Source organism: Oncorhynchus mykiss, chromosome 6, assembly GCF_013265735.2.
Source record: "Oncorhynchus mykiss isolate Arlee chromosome 6, USDA_OmykA_1.1, whole genome shotgun sequence".
NCBI lineage: Eukaryota > Metazoa > Chordata > Actinopteri > Salmoniformes > Salmonidae > Oncorhynchus > Oncorhynchus mykiss.
In genome coordinates, this window is record NC_048570.1 from 42,888,949 (window position 1) to 42,911,250 (window position 22,302).

Below are 22,302 nucleotides of genomic sequence, written 5' to 3' on the forward strand. Positions count from 1 at the left end.
AGCTTGCTAGCTCGCTAAGCGCTATCTCTTCTTGACAGAGAGGTGTCATGTCTGACTGTGGGTAGACAGTCTCACCACCTCCACCACTACCTCCTCCACCTCTTCCTCTTCAGACACGTGATAGCATCACACCTGCGTTCCTCAGCCCAGTCGTCAAGCCTGCAGGCGGCTAGCCGGCTAGCGCTCAAAGAAAGCCCTGCCTGAGGACGATATCACCCAGCCCTATAGGGAAAGGCCTGGTGCCTTGGCTGCAGTCAAAGGAGGCTTTGTGGTAGGGAACTGACCCTCAGTGCAGTGCAGACAGCAGGGGCAGTGTGAAGGTGGTATATTGTGTAGTTCAGTAGCTAGCAGTGCAGTAGCTGAAGTAGGCCTTGAATGGAGTGAGAGAAGGGCATTAGCATGATTGCTAATTTAATTATTACGCTCACTGTGTCATGAAGAAAAGACTGTAGAAAGGAAAGTGAAACTGAGTGTAGTGAAGCCTGGTAGTGCCACTGAAGAGGATGTCAAAATGATTGTTCCTGGGTCCAAATCAGGACATTGCTGTTCTTTCCAAGGGGAGCTGCCTATCAGTGGGTTCTGACAGAATGCCGATGCAGGTCGATCGTAGTGCCGTTCGGCACTGTACTGGCATTCCATTCACTGTTTATAACATTTGGGGTATTGTTCATACAGTACACACACATTTTCTTCCAGGAAAAACCTACCACTGCAATATTAAGTTAACTGTATTTAACAGTTTCATTATGTTACTTCCTTGATGTCATTTCATGTGATCTACATACTCTCCCCTTTTATTTCTAAACCCTTGTGTTGTAGAGCACAATCGAGCGTTGAGAAGTCTGTTATCTGACTTCAAGTCATCTGGCTCCAGGCGTCATGTTTCTCTCCGATCCGTTTGGCCTCCGAGCGTGTTAGAATGTCTGTTCTGTATTAATGGGCTGTAAAACTGCTTTTAGCGGTGCAGTCTCCCAACTCTGGAACTCCCCCTCTCTCCTTGTCAGAACCTCACAATCGATACGCAAGTCCACACTAAAGACACACCTCTCCATACAGGCTTACCTGATTATCTGTTGTCTTAGCTTTTACTCTCTGTCTAATTCACTTCCCTGGTTAGCCTTGTTTAGTGTTCTCAATTTTTTATTCTGTCCTAATGTCTAATGTTTAGTGTACTTTGAATATGCAGTGCATTCAGAATGTTATTATTATTCTAAAATGTATTAAATAATACATTTTCTTCATCAATCTACACACAATACCCCATAATGACAAAGTGAAAACAGGTTAAATTTTTTTTTAACAAAAACAGAAATACCTTATTTACATAAGTATTCAGTATTCAGACCATTTGCTATGAGACTCGAAATTGAGCTCAGGTGCATTCTGTTTCCATTGATCATCCTTGAGATGTTTTTACAACTTGATTGGAGTCCACCTGTGGTAAATTAAATCGCTTGATTTGGAAAGGCACACACCTGTCTATATACTGTAAGGTCCTACAGTTGACAGTACATGTCAGAGCAAGAACCAAGCCATGAGATCGAAGGAATTGTCCGTAGAGCTCCGAGACAGTATTGTGTCCAGGCACAGAAAAACAAACAATTTAATACATTTTAGAATAAGGCTGGAATGTAACAAAATGTGGGAAAAGTCAAGGAGTCTGAATACTTTCCGAATGCACTGTACTTCCTTATTTTAATGTGTGATTTTATTGCTTTTTATCCTGCTCATTTTCTTGTGTATTTAAAGTGACTTTGGGTGTCTTGAAAAGCACTTAAAATAAAATGATTATTAGTAAAGTATTATTATGATTGAAGAATATAACACTCTACGCGTCACCCCTGTAAGAATCGTTGGTCCACATTGTAAACCTGGTCAGGCCCAGGCCAGGGTGAGAGAGTCAGGTGTCTCCACATATCTCTACCTTCCGATTACTTGCACCATGTGTAAACTAACCTGTTACTTTCTGCATGTGTGTCTACTTCTAACGATATTGTCTCTCCACCATTCTGTCTCTCTCTATCTTCTCGCTCTCTCTGTATCTCTCTGTATCTCTCTGTATCTCTCTGTATCTCTCTCTCTCTCTCTCTTTTCTTTCCTCTCTTTGTATTTGGAGATGATGATTTCCATATGTTTTAATAATGTCAAGCGAATGCAAATCCAGTGAGATGCACTGAATGGTTGAATAGAGAAAATCTGTAGATGAGCTTCTGGTAAGTGTCTCCATATGTCCAGCCAGTGTGCTGTGTGCAGCTATTGTGCTGGGCCTGGGGCTAAGGGGACAGGGCAGCATGTGGAGGTGAGAGTGAGCTGCTGCCTTTTCTGTAGGCTGATAATAAAGCATAGATAATAACAGAGACAGGCGGGATTACTAAACCACACACTTGCACTTGGCCATCCCCTGTCTCTCCACCGTCTTTTTTTTGGTCTTTTGTCAGTCCCTCGTCAGTCTCTCCTCTGTCTCTCCTCGTCCTCTGGATGTGGTTGAAATGAATTCCCCCTGTCTCTTCTCTCCTCCACAAAGGAAACCTGGGGAGTCAGCGGGTTTTGTGTTCAAGAATGCTTTTAGCTCATTTCTTTTCAACTTCAACTGTCATCCTCCCTGTCACCAGAGGTGTTTGTGATGGACATAACCCCAGCACGTCCAACGCTGTCTAAACTCAGCAGTTCATCTCTCTCCAACATAATTGAATATAGACTTTTTTTAATCAGGCTACTCACAAGACAACTTCACTATGCTATTTTCCAAAGGGTCCTATCTAGGGCTGTGGCGGTCAAAATGTTGTCAGCGGGTCAAGCAAATAACTGTCAGTCTCACGGTAATTAACAGTAATTAACATAAACACATTTAGCATCTCCTGGCTTCCACACAATCAACTGATGCATACCTTTGGAACATTTTAAAAAGTATAATAAATCCATGCAATATAGCCTACACCTTCCCAATAAATTCATGATTTATTTTAGACAGGTCTAAAAAAGCATGACATGAAGAAAATGTAGTCTTACTTCAGAAGAACAGAATAGCATACTCTGAGTTGTCCTTATGTTAGGTCCTGATGTGGCTATGCCAAATGGCAGTGGGCTTCACTAGTTCATTTAGCAGACAAGATTTGCTTCGAATTCCGTGGCGTTATTTTATAGTATGAAGAATAAAATTGAACAAAGCTGAATAAAATAGAAAGGATCTTTTCTACAAATGATTTGAGGGAGTGCACACATGTGGCTATTCTGTGTTGAGCAGTTAACAAAGATATAGGTCTTCGTAAAGGCTTAATTTAGAGTTATTAATGTAACTTTAGTTGTTCTACAAACGTTGGGCTACATGTTAAGACATTGTAAGGCTGCATGATGTGACTCTAATGATGATTTGAAATAGTTGCTTGAGCTCTGCTTTGTTGTTTTTGCGCAGGCTGTACACACAACGTCAGTAAATTGACAACCCCTTCATAATGCCAAGAATATCACGGCGGAATACCCTTTTCTTCTCCCTGAGTGCTGCATGGGTCTTTCTCACAGGCTAAAAGTGAAGACACACACAATCGGGATGCAACTGCGCGCGTCCTTATCCAATTCGAGGTGCATGTTGAAAATATTGGAAAAACTGTCCATGTTTACTTTTCATCACAAAACAATATGAGTAGGCCGAACGAACATGAAAAGCACTAGCCTATGTCAATCTGCAATCCCACATAGTAGAAAGGTCAACCTATTCTATTCTCTGTGAGAGAAAAAATATTCCGAACATAGTTTGGGACAGTTGTGCGATGCGATAGATCCCAAATTAATACAATCACTAGCATCCCAAAAACTTTTTTACACAATGTGGGTGACTCAACAGATCAGAACGTTTAGCTTAAAATATTGATCAACTATTAGGCTATTTCTTCACGTTATAAGCACAGCAAAGGGCACATGGCAGTAGGCTATGAGCGCAAATGTTCCATTAGCAGAAAATACAGTTATCAAAAGGGACCGCAAATGCAATTATGCATAGTCCTCATTTGGACTAATCTTCCAAGAGTCCTTAAACATTAAAATACAATTTATAATACGATCACATTTTCTCATATAACACACTGTTACGAACAGACATAATACACTGACATAATGACCAGATAAATACTCTTAACAGTCTAAAAAGATAGATTGATTCCTTCATTTTCCATAGTCCCGCAACCTTCCAATGTATTATATTTAAATGGCTCTAAAGTATTGTTTGAATGTATATATTGAAAGGTTTCTGGTTTGCTCAGATAAATTATTCAATTTCTTTAATGCTCTAAATCTAAATGTAATGCTTTTATTATAAAGGTGCCTTTTTATATTGAAAATTATCTTCCCCAAAATTTAAACTCACATGCTGCTTATGTATGCCAGTTAGGCTACACACCCCTTGTAAAGCGTACTAATGTGATTCATTTTAAGAAGTTATTTGGCCACTTTAGTTGTGATACAAACCTTATGAAACATATAGCCTAGCCTATGGGCTAGGCTACATTAAGGGTACAACTATGATTGAAAAAGTCCCAAAAAAGGCATTGTTTCTTATGCTCGGCATCATTCTCAAGTGATAATATATAATTCACAAGTGATAGGCTAATATTGTCACCCATCAGACTATTCTTCGTTTCATCTTGTCTTTACATACACTAAATAATGTATGTCTTATAATTTGTTTTGATTTGATATGGACCATTATTATCAGGGTCAGCAGGAAAAAAAATACATGTCATCAATGCACTTAAATAGCGAATGGAGGTCGCTTTCCACCATGGGTTATCTTCATGCCAGCCAGGTAGGCTATACTCCTGTTGTAAATAAGCAATGTTCTTAATATTAGGAAAGTTGAGTAATAAATATAGTAGGCCTAGCCTATAGAAAGCTGATCCTCCTATTAGAGGCCATTACTCTGTTTTCTCATGCAATTGTATAGCCTATTGAAATGTTGCGCAACATGAGCTCACCAGCATCAGAGCTTGGAGAAGCCTAATTACTGTGAATTTGATTTCCTTAATGACTCGTGTGGTGGTAATACGTTCACCGCACAGCCCTAGTCTTATCGATCCCTGTCCCTGTTGAATGGGCCCGACTTGGTTGGTTTGGAATTTATGTTCTGTTTCCCCAAAAGGACTTATCCTACCATTAATCACCGGTGGATTTATATCTGGTTGTTATATTTAGTTTGTCCCCTGCTAAAACATTTGGCAGGCCTGGTCCAAAAGGAGTATACATGTACCCACAGTTTGTGGTACAACTTCTGTAAGAGAGACAGAGTATCCACTGTGACTATAGGAATGGGTGACTGGCCTTGCCTTCACTCGTCTCTGTGAGTCTCTGGGATGCTGTTGGAAAAGTGATGAGGAAAATCACATCCATATGTCATAACTCAGACAGGCAGGCAGGCAGAGAAACAGTCAGACAGACAGACAGAAATACAAAAAGACAGACAGGCATTGGCATATGGCCCACAGAGCACCTACAGAAACACACACAGAGAGAGAGAAAGAGCTCAGCTCTGACCAGAGAGTGGAAACTCCACACGCGGTAACATTACTCAGATAGGGATTCCAGTGACTCCTTTGAAACAAATGTGTGGTTGATGAACCCGTTTTCTCCTTAATCTTAATTTTCCTCAACATTGCGTCTTCTTGTTTTGCAGGGTCCTCCTGGTCCCCATGGAAACCCTGGTCGCCCGGGACCCCCTGGACTCAAGGTATGTATTTATTAGATTGGGCCAATATTAGAGGGACAATATAGAGACTGATATAAGTGACAGTGTATGGGTGAGAATGAATAGCTTCTCTCTTTCAGGTTCTCACCATGCTCTAAAATTGTCTGGAGTGCTTGGTAATGTACAGCCTCCAAAACAATTGGCACCCTTGATAAGGATGAGCAAAAAAACCTGTATAAAATAAATAATACAAATAGTGAGCTATATTGTATGCTAAAATAAATGGGGAAATTATATTATTTTATAATAATACATATGCGAGGAGTAAAATATTTTGTTTAACAGGTAATATATATATATAAAAAATGTTTTTATTAAGATGGTCAAAATGATTATCCGGCACCCTCCCATTGCAAAATGTCTTTCTCTTAGCAATTGTATAGTATAAAAGAAGATATTACAATTTTTGGGGAGCATACAATATAGCTCAGCATTTGTATTTAAGCAATAAGGCACGTGAGGCAGTGCTCTATTACATATTTTCATAAAGTGTTTATTTTAATAAGTAATTTCACACAATTTCAATTTTCCACTAGAAGATATAGTGCGGACAAAAATCTGGTTGGTCATGTTGCTACAGACGCAAACCAGTCAATAATTATTTTTTGCATACAGTTGAATTCGGAAGATTGCATACACCCTAGCCAAATACATTTAAACTCGGTTTTTCACGATTCCTGACATTTAATCCTAGTAAAAAATACCATGTCTTTTCATCACATTCCCAGTGGGTCAGAGGTTTACATACACTCAATTAGTATTTGATAGCATTGCCTTTAAATTGTTTAACTTGGGTCAAACATTTCGGGTAGCATTCCACAAGCTTCCCACAATAAGTTGGTAAAATTTTGGCCCATTCCTCCTGACAGAGCTGATGTAACTGAGTCAGGTTTGTAGGCCTTGCTCGCACACACTTTTTCAGTTCTGCCCACACATTTTCTATAGGATTGAGGTCAGGGCTTTGTGATGGCCACTCCAATACCTTGACTTTGTTGTCCTTAAGCCATTTTGCCACAACTTTGGAAGTATGCTTGGGGTCATTGTCCATTTGGAAGACCGATTTGCCACCAAGCTTTCACTGAAGTCTTGAGATGTTGCTTCAATATATCCACATCCTTTTCCTCCCTCATGATGCCATCTATTTTGTGAAGTGCACCAGTCCCTCCTGCAGCAAAGCACCCCCACAACATGATGCTGCCACCCCTGTGCTTCATGGTTGGGATGGTGTTCTTCGGCTTGCAGGCCCCCACCTTTTTCCTCCTAACATAACGATGTTCATTATGGCCAAACAGTTCTATTTTTGTTTCATCGGACCAGAGGACATTTCTACAAAAAGTACGATATTGGTCCCCATGTCCAGTTGCAAACCGTAGTCTGGCTTTTTTATGGCAGTTTTGGAGCAGTGGCTTCTTCCTTGCTGAGTGGCTTTTCAGGTTATGTCGATGTAGGACTCGTTTTACTGTGGATATAGATACATTGGTACCTGTTTCCTCCAGCATCTTCACAAGGTCCTTTGCTGTTGTTCTGGGATAGATTTGCACCAAAGTACGTTCATCTCTAGGAGACATATCACGTCTCCTTCCTGAGTGGTATGACAGCTGCGTGGTCCCACGGTGTTTATGCTTACGTACTATTGTTTGTACAGATGAACGTAGTACCTTCAGGCATTTGGAAATTGCTCCCAGGGATGAACCAGACTTGTGGAGGGCTACAATTTGTTTTCTGAGGTCTTGGCTGATTTCTTTGGTTTTTCCCATGATGTCAAGCAAAGAGGAACTGAGTTTGAAGGTAGGCCTTGAAATTCATCCACAGGTACACCTCCAATTGACTCAAATTATATCAATTAGCATATCAGAAGCTTCTAAAGCCATGACATCATTTTATGGAATTTTCCAAGCTGTTTAAAGGCACAGTCAAATTAGTGTATGTAAACTGCTGACCCACTGGAATTGTGATACAGTGAATTATAAGTTAAATAAACTGTCTGTAAACAATTGTTTGGAAAAATGACTTGTGTTTTGCACAAAAGTAGATGTGACTCCAACCTTAGTGTATGTAAACTTCCAACTTCAACTGTAGGTGCTATGCAAAAGGACTGGTCACAGATAGAACAATTAGGTTTAGTAATAAAAATCTTTGGACTGGTCGTCCGTTCTATACAAAACAGTTGCGATGCAGGCTGGGTAAAGTTCTTATCACTTGCGCTAGCCAACTTCAGCTAACTCAGTCACGTCATACATTGAACCTGGAATGACCGTACACTAGCTGGATTTCTGTTTGTTTGAGATTTTCTTTCTATTGGCATTTACTTGGATATGTCCAAGATAATGACGTTGATGTGTGATTTCGACTTTCTCAGAAAAGGTTGTCTTGTCTGGGCAATGTTCATTCTATCTGTGGTACTACAGAGATTGAAGTTCAAAAGTGAAACATTGTTTCCGAGGTCAGACAGGCAGACAGCGAGGCATACAGTATATTAACCCTGGCTGTACCAAACTAAATGCTAGGCTGGAAGCAAGGGTAAATAATGTGCAAGTTGAGATAAATACAAGAGACTCTTTGGACAGCAACATGAACATGATATTCTTATGGAGGCACAGTGATAATTTTCAGATGGAACTGTTAGCAGACAAACTGTAGGTGTGTCTGTGATGGCCAATACTGCACGGCTTGGAACGCACCTCGTCCAAGCAGCATCCAGGATCCAAGCAACCAGATTTATAATATTGTTTGCTCATTTTTATCAAGGGTGCAAATACATTCGGAGGTTACTGTACTTGAATGACATCTTTGAATGTCCCTGGCATGTATAGCTAATGTATAGTTAATGTATAGATAGTGTATATATTGTTAAAATTCACTACATGTACACCCAGATCAGTCATAAAACATAGCCTACTGTTCCACACTCTCTGAATCATTGATGGATGGATAACTGCAAGACTGTTGACTGCGTCTTTTATGAATTCACAAGTAATAAGTTACTAAACTAGAATGGAAACATTTTCATGTTATTGTTCCATACTTAATCCTTATGGGCACATTCAATTTCAACTGGTATTTTTTCCACTCCATGTTCACAATAGTAAAAAGTAATCAATACCAGCCTTTGACTGGAGCCCATGTTCATACCACCATAACGCTTATTTATGTGTTAGAATGGAAGAAGAGAAAGCGAGGGAGAAGGAGAGAGAGCGACACAGAGAGACAGAAAGACAGTTAGAGAAAGTGTAAGAGCGAGAAGAACATAGAGAAAGAGAGATGCAGAGAGAGAGAGGGGGAGAGGGAGATGTACATTGTTACATCATGTCAATATTGAATTGAATTTAAATTGATTTGCGAGAGAGAGAGAGAGAGAGAGAGAGAGAGAGAGAGAGAGAGAGAGAGAGAGGATATAGCGAGTAGTAGTTGAGCTGGCGCGTCACCAAAGGTAGTCCATCTCACTTTGACCTACTGTCAATTGAGATGGAAAAAGCTCATTTGTGTGCAACCCCTGTCCCTTTTGACACAACCCCAGTGCAATTACCCAGTATGTGGTCTTGTCCTCTTAGAACTGTGCCCGTGACACTTCTGATATAGACAGTGAGAGGGAGAAAGCTGACTTTTGTAGAGTTTAAGACAAACAATTAAACAACTTATTTTTTTATTTACAGTGGGTCCTCAAGTGTAAATAAACTGCTTCACTTGTTTTAAATTTCCTTTCTCCGATAAAAGAGAGTGATGGACAGTGAAATCCTACATTGTTCCCGAGTGTAGATGTTGGCACCAGTTACAACCTCCTTTCCCCATTCGTGTCCAGGTGAGGCTGGTCTGGGGGACATTTAAAGAAAGACCTTGGCTGTGTCCCAAATGGCACCCTATTGCCTATACATAGTGCACGACTTTTGACCAGGGCTCACAGGGCTCTGGTCAAAAGTAGTGCACTACAAGGATAATAGAGTGCTGTTTGGGACACGTGCCGGTTTTCATGCCAAGTTGGGGCTCATATGAAAATGTATAATTTAATGGTGCAATGAAGGTGATAATGGAGAAGCTTATATTTCCACCATCAATGACCTTGTGGAATAATTGTATTATTTTGTGTCCGTTTAAGCCTTTTCACAGTTTTAGAACCAACAGGACTGTTACCTGGAGTACCTGCTGAAATAGGCCTGGTGCATTCAGAGGTGGAGATGTAAAATCGCTCCCCAACTTTTTTTTTATTGTAGGCACACAGGAGAAAGTCGTTAACTGCCGGAGAGCATTCATAAAAGTTACTCACATACAGTGTTTGTTCAGAAGCCCAGTGTCTGTAAAAATCATTTTCCTTTTGATCCAATTCCTTTGAACAAACACAGATTTTACAGCTGGTTGCAAATGTTTCTGTGTTAATCCTTGAATGGCTCCATTAACATGTGTTGAAGGTTGTTTTCCTTTCCACCTGACTTGACCAGTAAAAACTCTGGGCCCTACTTATAAATGAAAGGTCATCACGAGGGCCCCTACAAGGGTCCTGACTTTATATGTGATTGAGGCCATAGATGAATAGCGTCCAACGTCTTCATGGTACAGTAGTAAGATTTAAAAGTAAGCCCTTCCCAGTTCCCTGGAGTACAGCAGCAGTCAGACCACATCCCACTGCTGCCTGAAAAGGACAAGGAATGTGCCTGGTCACTCCCAATGGCTTTTCAGAGGCTTTGCTGTAAACGTAAATATTAATGGACTCTGTCTTGTGTAAATACAACTGCTACTATTGTGTGCGAACCCATTCCCTCCCTTACACTGCATGCAAGCATGTACGGTAATGTTTCCACTTTTCGTGTGATTAAACAGCATAGCTCAGCAGAGAATGTGTAAATGCACCATTACGTCAAGCTATTGCGTGCGTGTACCGGATCACTAACGTTGACCAGCAGTGAGTACCGTAGGCCTTTTCATGTCAACTTTAGCGCCTGAGTTCTGCATGTCATGGTAGAGAACATGTAAATAAAGCCATTATATTTAGACCTAACATTGACTCATAACATTGAGTAGGCTCTTTAAGTCTAAGTATGAGGGAGAAATCAACATCCGGGCTTGGCCGAAGCAGCTTGCACCAAAACGTATCAGCAATTCATATTATTGAGGGGAGGTTTCCATCCTGAACCTTCTTTAAATATTTCAGAAATCTACATCTGTTCGTTATTTGGAGACTAAGACGTCATGGGAATCAGCGGAATCTGTCTAAACTAAACCGTTTGTTTTTTGCTCTCTCTGTCTCTGTGTGTGTATGTGTGTGTGTGTGTGTGTGTGTGTGTGTGTGTGTGTGTGTGTGTGTGTGTTCAAGGGACGAAAAGGAGACCCTGGCCTTTCACCTGGCAGAGCACCAAAAGGAGAAAGAGTGAGCATCTTGTGTTTCGTGTTTCACTGTGTCGTTCTCTGAAAAGGAGAGTGTAACACCGGATAAAGTAATAATACCGGATAATGTCATGATTCAATAATGTAATAAGTTATCTGTTACAGAGAATTTTACTTCGGTCATAGAGAGTTACTCGAGAAAATGGAAACACGCTTTGCGATAACCCAATTCTTTCAATTGTCCGATATGACTTACTGTGTTATCTGTCTTTAGCTGGCATTCAGACATGTTCCATGACATCACTGGTTTTACATGTATTCGCTACTTTACAATTAGCCTGAGAATGAAGAGTATATACTGTATAAATCATTATTATCTTTATAGGGAGACCGTGGTGCTTCAGGACCCCCTGGACTGACTGGTCAAGTTAGCAGAAAGGTAGGAAACCACTTTACCCGTAACCCTGCCACACATGATACTGTATGAATCAGATTCTTCGAATGAGTACAGAGGACCACATTGAAGTGCACTAAATCCTACGCTACACCCCAACCCTGCCTGCCCATTCCTAAATCCCTATGAGCAGTGTTCAGCAGGAATTTCTCAGAAAGGACTGTTTAGGAGGACCGAAGCCAAGAGCATTTTTCTCACGGGATGTTTCTTCTCTTGTTTGGAGAGGAGCCTAACATTGTGCAGGCGTAGTAGTACTGTACATTAGTGCACCTGTGTTCAGACCGACTCTTCTTCAGGCTCACACTCTGGAATAGCTGGATTGGAATATACTAGCTGGGTTGTGACCTCATCGTCAATGCTTCCAACACGATGAGGGTGATTGAGGAGAGTCTTTTTTGGGCGGGAATCAGTGGGAATCACACGCAGTGTAAAATAAATTATGTAATTCCCTCTCTTTGACAATTGCTCTCAATACTCAGTAGTGTTCTGCTGAAATCTTAATGGCATTTTGTTATAGAGCTTGAGTTATTTTTCATGTACTGTCTCAACTCAATTTACACACATCCTATTGCTAGTGTACATTGTCTTAAGATGCACTTCTGCGGGCTTCACTCCAGTCCTGCCCTTGCCCTGGGCCTGTAATACAGCTTAATCACTTACCATGGGAGACTATTACACACACTCAGGTGGGAAGAAGGAAATCTGCTCCGTGCCCACGTACACATACTCATCATGCACTGACAGGCATGCCAGCAGGCACATGCATGATCAGATACGCACACACATGCAACCACACACATAGACATGCGCACACATGCACTCGGAAACACGCAGACACACACGCGCACACACACACAGTTTATTCCATGTTAGGGATACAGATATTTGTTGACTAATGGAAAACATAATTAGCTGTATGGATTTTCACAAGACTCAACACAAAACGTTACTTAAACATCATTGCAAAAAATATTACATTCAAGTTACCTGATTGCCGTACAGCAAACACATGTTATTCATTACCAGAAAATACAATAAAAGCTGGTGGAAAAAGACTTGGAGACACTACCTCTCCTAAATTACTGCTGGCAGGCAGTGATTCATGGTTATTCCACACATGGTCCACTGCCAGAGGGAGAAGAAATCTGTGAATGCAGGAAGAAACAGAAACTCTGAGTACAGTACAGCCAGGGGAACTTTAGGCCTCGAACCAACTGGTGCTGACCTGGGTTCAAATAGTATTTGTTTTCGTTCAGATACTTTGAGCCTATGGTTGAGTCTACCTGAAATGACAGATGACTGTACTATTTAACTTGAGGGCTGATCCGGGTACTAATTTAGAAGTTATCACCGGCGCCGTAATGATCTGTTTAGCAACACACACAATACTCATGTAGTCTGTTTTGGACACATTTGTACGAGAGCAGTAAAAGTCTAAACCTGGCATAACAACAATCTGTTACGTAGTAGAACAAGCTGATGGTGAAAGACCATCTGGTCTAGGCTACAGTCAAGGTTGTTTCATTCACTCTAAAATAGACTCCAATCTGAATAGGGAAGAAGGGGGTCTCTTTCAGCTCTCTCTGTTGTTGCATCCTAAATGGCTCCCTATTCCCTATTGCACTACTTTCTGAATGCCACCCTATTCCCTGTTGCACTACTTTTGACCAGAGCCTACATAGGGAATAGAGTGCCATTTGGAATGCAGCCTATGATGTGAGTAATGGAAAGAGGAGTTTATTGGAAAATAGCCGTTCCTTTTTTCCATTAAAGAGGTGACTGACAGTTACTATGTATGTTTTAAATTGCATCATTGCTGGAACATAAAACAATAGTTTGTAAAGCAATGACAATCTCACACTTTACATTTGTTGCAGTTAAATGGTGCATTTGTTACCTAAACATCTAGTCCCCCCCCGCCCCCCTTGAAGTTGTACCCCATGCCCTTGTCCCTGGCAGAGCCTCTCCCTCGGTGGGAAACGTGTAAAAGATGTAATGGGCGAAGTTACCCTGCAGTCAGGGTTGTCTGGCAAATCAGAAGAGGCAGTCAAGCGGTGGGGAAACTGACACACTATGTAGAGCATCTGGACGGTGTTGGAGCTGCGTGTGTGTGTGTGTGTGTGGGTGTGTGTGTGTGTGTGTGTGTGTGTGTGTGTGTGTGCTCGCGCACATGGGTCTGGTCCTGGCCGACCCTGCCCTTTCCACAGCCAGCCCAGCCGTGATGGCATTGGCACGGTGGAATTATTTTTATTAGATACTAGGTATTTTTTCTACTAGACTTTCCTCTCGTATTCCAGACTATACGTAGGTGATGATCTGACACATTTGGTGGCTGGGCCTTGGTTAGGTTTCCTATTTCTTCAGGAAATGTTGATTTGTGCAAAATGACATTTTCTAAAAATCCCTCTCACAGTCAATATTGAATAGTGGGGATGAAAGAGTTGAGAATATGAAACCAGTTTCTCATTTAAAATATATAAATCCAATGGAAAGAATATTTTCTGTCTGCTAAAGTTATTTTACTGCTTCATACAAGAGGGGTTATGCAATACCTTACTGCGTCATAAGTATGCTGTTTGCAAAAAATATTTTGCATTCTGCCTTGAAATTATACAAATTCCAATGTATACCAACAGATGCAAAACTGGGCAAATGTTTGTAATAGGACCATGGATTACACATCCGCTAGTCTAATAAATAACTCATCTTGAATGAGAGAGTACCAATATTCCTCTCTGGAGCTGTGAGCCATGGCTATGTGCACGGGACTGCACATTCAGACACATGCTCACACACGGCTCCTCTGTCTCTCTGGCATGGACTCTCAGATCAGAGACTGCAGCATTTCCCTCCTTTTACTATACTCAGCTGTATGTCGCTGGCTCTGGAGCTCAGACGCATTCTTCCCCCCTTCCCTTGTCCATGGTTGTGCAGTGGCTCAGCCATGACTTTTTACTCTGCTCCAGGGGGCTGGGTAGTGACGCTTTTATAGAACAGATTTCCAGAGTCCCAAATGGCAGCCTATTCCCTTTGTAGTGCACTACTTTTGAGCTGGGCCCGTAGGGCTCTAGTCAAAAGTAGTGCACTATAAAAGGAATATAGTAGGGTGCCATTTGGGACACAGACGAGGTCTGCTGAGGCTGGGAAATTGTCATCTCTGTCTTCAAGTGCTGGCTGATTGGTTGCAGGGATTATTTGTAAAAAAATAAAATAAAAAAAAGAATAATAATAATCTGTTGGGCCTTCTGTTTAGAATCACCCGTTGAAGACAACGACTGGGCTTCATAGACGTATCTCAACATCTCTGTATGTAAACTGTGTGTCACACCTGCTCCTGCAACGCCCTCTACTGCTATTCCTGTGTCTACTTGACCTGCCGCCTTCCCCAGTGCTCTTTCCCTCTCTCTGTGTGTGTGTGTGTGTGATTGTGTGGGTGGAGACAGGTGTGCTGGAGTCAGAGCAGATCCCCACCAGCTGCAATCTGTTCCATAATCAAGACCTCTACTAAACTAATACTCAGCCCTGCCACTTCCCGGCTGCCAGACCGTAATCTCTGCTCAATCAGTCTACGTTTCTAGCCGTTTGTTACTATGCAGATCCTGTTGTGCCTGTTTTCCTTGCCTGATGCTGTTTTCCTCTCCGCTACAGTACTGCCCGCTCTGACTCTGGTCCCTGTCTCCAGTCCCACGTCTCGTCATCCTGCTACTCTGTCCTGGATTCTCCTCCGGACCTGCTTACTCTGTCTCAACCCCTCTCGCTCCAGCCTCAGCCTCCGCACCTGGTTTCCAGCAACCCACCCGAGCTTCCCCTGACCTGCACTCCATCTTCACCCTGTGTTTCAATAAATACCTTGGTTACGTTATCCCAGTCTCCTCGTCTGAGTCTGCTCTTAGGTTCCCCTGTTCCATTCCGCGTAACACTGTGGGACTTGGCAATATGTGCTTTGGTGTTTGGTGTATTTGTCTCTATGGTGGTGTTGGCATGCAGTGGTTTACTCAGTGTGGCTGCTGCTGCTGAAAGGCATGCTAATTAGCAGGAGCCTGCAGTGACAGCCACAGGCACAACTGAAGGGGATACATTCACTCACACATAAACACATAACACACGCACCCACACACTCACATGCTTGCACGCACGCACACACACACACACACACACACACACAGGGGATACACTCCTGTCTCTCTGTCTCCCCAGGAGTTTGTCAGCTAAGCACCTCAGGAGTCAGATATGCAGGTTCTGAAATAACAGAAGTGCCCTCAGTCTTGCTACTGCAGCTCGTTGTTTCCAAACTGTCCCCTGATACACTGATTGACAGTAGGACTCGGGGAATTTTCATACTACGGTTTATAGTATGTTTCTCAGAATAAGGTGTAAGGACCATCTAGTGTTAAAGCATGCCAAAGCCTTGTGCTGACTACTTATTGTCTAAAAGTATTGCACTTGTACACACTCTTAGAATTACGGGTGACTTGAGGAACCCTGGAGTTCTTCTAGAAACCATTGCAGTCACTGGGTTCATATTTGCACCTTTAGTTAGTTGAGGGGTTCTTAGAGGAATATTTTAATATTCCAATGTAGCAAGGGGTTCCTGGAGGAACCTTTTTGCTGGCGCATGCGGAGCACTTTGAATTTATTTTGCCGTTGGATTTGTTGCACTGCCAGACTCAGAAAAAGATGCAAATATGACGATGGCGTTATGCGATAGCTAGCAACTTGAAAACAATTACCCATTCCTATATGAGTACTATTTTAATAGCAATGTTGAATAATACAACATTGTCTGTCAAGCCAAGCGGCAGGTAGCCTGGCGGGTAGGAGCTTAGATCGAGTCCCCGAGCTGACAAGTTAATAATCTGTCGTTCTGCCCCTGAGCAAGGCAGTTAACTCACTGTTCCACAGGCGCAGAAGATGTGGATGTCGATTATCCCCCTTTCCCAATTATACTATATGACTTTAGCCTGTTTTAATTCCAAAAAGATTATTGTGATGGTAATGGAATTTGTTTATGAGCATAATTATTAGGTGTTGGCTTAGGTTGCAAGCTACAGTGCATTCGGAAAGTATTCAGACCACTTGACTTTTTCCACATTTTTGTTACGTTACAGCCTTATTCTAAAATGGATTAAACAGTTTTTTTTGCCTCATCAATACCCCATAATGACAAAGAAAGACAGGTTTTTATTTATTTTTGCAAATTTATAAAGAAAAAAAACCTAACATATCACATTTACATAAGTATTTCAGACCCTTTACTCACTACTTTTTTGAAGCACCTTTGGCAGCGATTACAGCCTCAGGTCTTCTTGTATTTGGGGAGTTTCTTCCATTCTTCTCTGCAGATCCTCTCAACCTCTGTCAGGTTGGGTGGGGAGCGTCGCTGCACAGCTATTTTCAGGTCTCTCCAGAGTTGTTCGACCTGGTTCAAGTCTGGGCTCTGGCTGGGCCACTCAAGGACATTAAAAGACTTGTCCCGAAGCCGCTCCTGTGTTGTCTTGGCTGTGTGCTTAGGGCCGATGTCCTGTTGGAAGGTGAACCTTCACCCCAGTCTGAGGTCCTGAGTGCTCTGGAGCAGGTTTTCATTAAGGATCTCTCTGTACTTTGCTCCATTCATCCTTCCCTCTATCCTGACTAGTCTCCCAGTCCCTGAAAAACTTCCCCACAGCTTGATGCTGCCACCACTATGCTTCACCGTAGGGATGGTTCCAGGTTTCCTCCAGACGTGACGCTTGGGGTTCAGGCCAGAAAGTTCAATCTTGGTTTCATCAGACCAGATCATCTTGTTTCTCATGGTCTGAGAGTCTTTAGGTGCCTTTTGGCAAACTCCAAGCGGGCTGTCATGTGCCTTTTACTGAGGAGTGGCTTCCGACTGGCCACTCTACAATAAAGCCTGATGGGTGGAGTGCTGCAGAGATGGATGTCCTTCTGGAGGTTTCTCCCATCTCCACAAAGGAACTCTGAAGCTCAGTCAGAGTGACCATCAGGTTCTTGGTCACTTCCTTGACCAAGGCCCTTCTCAGCTTGGCCGGGCGGCCAGCTCTAGGTAGAGTATTGATGGTTACGAACTTCTTCCATTTAAGAATGAGGGAGACCAGTGGGTTCTTGGGGACCTTCAATGCTGCAGAAATGTTTTGGTACCCTTCCCCTGATCTGTGCCTGGACACAATCATGTATCTGAGGTCTACGGACAATTCCTTTGACCTCATGGCTTGGTTTTTGCTCTGACATGCAGTGTCAACTGTGGGACTTTATATAGACAGGTGTGTGCCTTTCCAAATCATGCCCAATCAATTGAATTTACCACAGGTGGACTCCAATTAAGTTGTAGAAACATCTCAATGATGATCAATGGAAACAGAATGCACCTGAGCTCAATTTCGAGTCTCTTAGCAAAAGGTCTGAATAATATTGTAAACAACTTTTTTCAGTTTTTTATTTTTAATACATTTGCTAAAAAACAGTTACCAGTTTTTTCTTTGTCATTATGGGGTATTGTGTGTAGATTAATGATTTTAATTTGTAATGATTTAAAATGTTTATAAAGCCTGTAATGTAACAAAATGTGGAAAATGTCAAGGGGTATGAATACTTTCCGAATGCACTGTAGCTACAGTATCTTCAACCTAGCATACACTCTTACAATTGCTTGGTTGTTTGGATGAACCAACTGCTGGGTTGCAGGCATTGGGTCACTTAGTTGGGTTGTTTTATTTAAAAAGAGCCAGGTTGGGTTGTTGATGCTGGGTTATTAAGATATGACCCAGCGGGACAGATCAGAAGGCTGGAGGCGTGTCTTGGTAGGGGCATGGCTTTTATTTTTGGCCACCCGTGAGAGTAAATGTCCTGTTCATTTGTTATGTTGTATTGTCATCACATGTTAAGGTTGAACACAGACAGTTTTGTAGCTTACAGAAGTGCAAATCCTGATGTTGGAATAGCTACCACTTTAATACTAAATGTAATCAACAATGTTAATAATATATTAGAATATGTAATATGCATAATTCAAGGATATTTGAAATTAGTAGTGTGCTGCACATAAAAGCATTGTACCTGTGTAGCGTATACTGAGACAATTTCACAACCTTATGGCTGATTAATGGCCTGCTGTTTGTTGTTGTTGATTTTTTTGTTTATTTAATCCATAGCTTCTTAAATAAACAGTTTATGAGTTCCTTTACAAGCTAACGAGGTGAGGAATTTCCACGATGTAATGCTGAGGAGGGGCATGACCCTGCAGCACCCTGCAGTGCTGTGTGTGTGTGTGTTGTAGACTTACATAAGAAGTGTGATCATCAGAAACTCCATATCCTCTACCCGGCAGGTTCATATTACCATACTCTTTTTCCAGAGGGCTCTGATTGAGTACATGTGAGTCTGTATCTTGGTAGTATACAGCAATTGAAACGAAGCATAGCCTATCAGTACATATTATGGCAAGTTAGGTGATCAAAATAATAACCATTCAAAGTTGTCTAATGTTTTTCCTCTGCAGGGACAGAAAGGCCACCCTGGTCCCCCCGGTCAACCAGGAGATTCTGTGAGTATTCTGTTTTTCTATTGTATGAGAATGACATTTATCTTTCCTCAGTGATCATATCTTATCAATCATTTCTACTTAACAAAACATAAACATATAGGGTAGCTTCAACAATGCAGTTACATAAAACTTAGCATAATGAATGACATCCTCATGCGGTTGTACATATTTCAGTGGTTATTCTAACAGCTGCCGTCTTTCCGTCTCTGCTGGTGTTAATGTGTCTGTCTACCTGACTGGGTCTGAAGTTTGAACCACTGCTGTTAGAGTGGAATACATCAGACAAAAGACTCTCCATCTGTTTACCCAACAAAGCTAAAGCTATGGCTCGGCTGTCAGAACACATTGCTCCATGAAGACCAAAACATAAATTCCTGAAAAGAGAGAAGAAAAGAGAAAGGGAGGGAGGGAGAGAGAGAGAGAGAGAGAGAGAGAGAGAGAGAGAGAGAGAGAGAGAGAGAGAGAGAGAGAGAGAGAGAGAGAGAGAGAGAGGAAACTAATTCTTCTGAAGGGAGGATGTTACACATGAACACATTAGTACCTAAGGAATCTTGGCCAGAGAAATTTAGTTTCTGGCAGAGCTTAAAGTGGGCCAATTAGTCTGGACACCCTAAGGTCACTACTCCCCAAGATTCCTTAAAAAACTACAAATAGTGTTAAGTGTACTGAAGAATGTGCAATTTGGGAAGAACATTGGCCTAGTTAGGGAAGAACATTGGGAAGAACATTGGCCTAGTTAAAGGGATACTTCAGGATTTTGGCAATGAGGCCCATTTTTATGTCTCTGTGTCCAGTATGAAGGAAGTTGCAGGTAGTTTGGCGACCCAATGCAAACCAGCCTTAATGCAATGGCTGGGAAGTACAGTTGAAGTCGGAAGTTTACATACACTTAAGTTGGCAACTACATATATCTTCTGTCTCTCCAAAAGCAACATGGGGCAATATATCAATGGCTATCTATCATGGCAACTGTTACAGACCTTCAAGAATTGCCTAAATGTACATATCAATATTTCAACATTTTACACTAATAGTATTTGACAGTCATGTATTGTGCAACTAGTGGAGAAATACTTTTTCACATTTGTTTTGGTCAGAACAGGTACAGTTGAAGTCGGAAGGTTACATACACTAAGGTTGGAGTCATTAAAACTCGTTTTTCAACCACCCCACAAATGTATTGTTAACAAACTATAGTTTTGGCAAGTCAGTTAGGACATCTACTTTGTGCATGAAACAAGTAATTTTTCCAACGATTGTTTACAGATGGATTATTTCACTTAGAATTCACTGTATCACAATTCCAGTGGGTCTGGAGTTTACATACACTAAGTTGACTGTGCCTTAAAACAGTTTGGAAAATTCCAGAAAATTATGTCATGGCTTTAGAAGCTTCTGATAGGCTTCTGATAGACATAATTTGAGTCAATTGGCGATGTACCTGTGGATGTATATTAAGGCCTACCTTCAGACTCAGTGCCTCTTTGCATGACATCATGGGAAAATCAAAAGATATCAGCCAAGACCTCAGAAAATAAATTGTAGACCTCCACAAGTCTGGTTCATCCTTGGGAGCAATTTCCAAACGCCTGAAGGTACCACGTTCATCTGTACAAACAATAGAATGCAAGTATAAACACAGTGGGACCACACAGCCGTCATAACGCTCAGGACGGAGACGCGTTCTGTCTCCTAGAGATGAAATTACTTTGGTGCGAAAAGTGCAAATCAATCCCAGAACAACAGCAACGGACCTTGTGAAGATGCTGGAGGAAACAGGTACAAAAGTATCTATATCCACAGTAAAACAAGTCCTATATCGCTATATCGACATAACCTGAAAGGCCGCTCAGCAAGGAAGAAGCCACTGCTCCAAACCGCCATTAAAAAGCCAGACTACGGTTTGGAACTGCACATGGGGACAAAGATTGTACTTTTTGGAGAAATGTCCTCTGGTCTGATGAAACAAAAATAGAACTGTTTGGCCATAATGACCATCGTTATGTTTGGAGGAAAAAGGTGGAGGCCTGCAAGCCGAAGAACACCATCCCAACCGTGAAGCACAGGGGTGGCAGCATCATGTTGTGGGAGTGCTTTGCTGCAGGAGGGACTGGTGCACTTCACAAAATAGATGGCATCATGAAAGAGGAAAATTATGTGGATATATTGAAGCACCATCTCAAGACAAAGCTAAAGCTTGATCGCAAATTGGTCTTCCAAATGGACAATGACCCCAAGCATACTTGCAAGCAAAGTTGTGGCAAAATGGCTTAAGGACAACAAAGTCAAGGTATTGGAGTGGCCATCACAAAGCCCTGACCTCAATCCTATAGAAAATGTGCGGGCAGAACTGAAAAAGCGTGTACGAGCAAGGAGGCCTACAAACCTGACTCAGTTACACCAGCTCTGTCAGGAGGAATGGGCCAAAATTCACCCAACTTATTGTGGGAAGCTTGTGGAAGGCTACCTGAAACGTTTGACCCAAGTTAAACAATTTAAAGGCAATACTACCAAATACTAATTGAGTGTATGTTAACTTCTGACCCACTGGGAATGTGATGAAAGAAATAAAAGCTGAAATAAATCTCTCTCTACTATTATTCTGACATTTCACATTCTTAAAATAAAGTGGTGATCCTAACTGACCTAAGACAGGGAATGTTTACGAGGATTAAATGTCAGGAATTGTGAAAACTGAGTTTAAATGTATTTGGTTAAGGTGTATGTAAACTTCCGACTTCAACTATATATGGGTATCTGCTTGCAACTACCTTTAACTTCCTTTATACTGGACATAGAGACAGAAAACCAAAGATTTTTATAACTAAGCCAAATAGATCACAGCCTGACGTTTCCAATGGGAACAAATTAGTCATAGTGGGCAGAACAAGCAAGGAGGTGGGCAGAGCCAAGCACGAGCTTGCAAGATCCTATTGGTGCATTCTAGCATTCATCTGCATATTTTCGTTAGGTCACGCCTAGTCTGTGAAGTGCGCGTGTGCAATAACTCAATTCACTTTTGCACTCCTTCCAAATAATGTGACTTTTTAAAACTTTTTCAAAGGGTACTCTACAAAACTTTGTCCACTCTGTTCATAACATATTCTAGTTTTGGGAACAGAAAACTGTATTGAGATCAAATGTTTCATCAATGAGGAAATGTGCAAAATGTGCAGAATGTGCGACCAAAATCCATATTGTTACGTTTTCTCTCACTGCCGGCCAGCGAGCTTCCTCTCACTACCATATTTGGTAGTG

The 22,302-nt window shown here is 41.7% G+C and overlaps 1 protein-coding gene across 1 annotated transcript in view; it reads left to right on the forward strand.

Moving 5' to 3' along the window:
• col27a1b (collagen, type XXVII, alpha 1b) overlaps window positions 1-22,302 on the forward strand; it is a 138,445-nt gene that overhangs the window by 35,162 nt on the left and 80,981 nt on the right. The window contains exons 5-8 of the mRNA XM_021606572.2: window positions 5,663-5,716; window positions 11,040-11,093; window positions 11,436-11,489; window positions 19,000-19,044. Of these exons, the coding sequence (XP_021462247.2) occupies window positions 5,663-5,716; window positions 11,040-11,093; window positions 11,436-11,489; window positions 19,000-19,044 (207 nt within the window). The remainder of the gene's footprint in view (window positions 1-5,662; window positions 5,717-11,039; window positions 11,094-11,435; window positions 11,490-18,999; window positions 19,045-22,302) is intronic.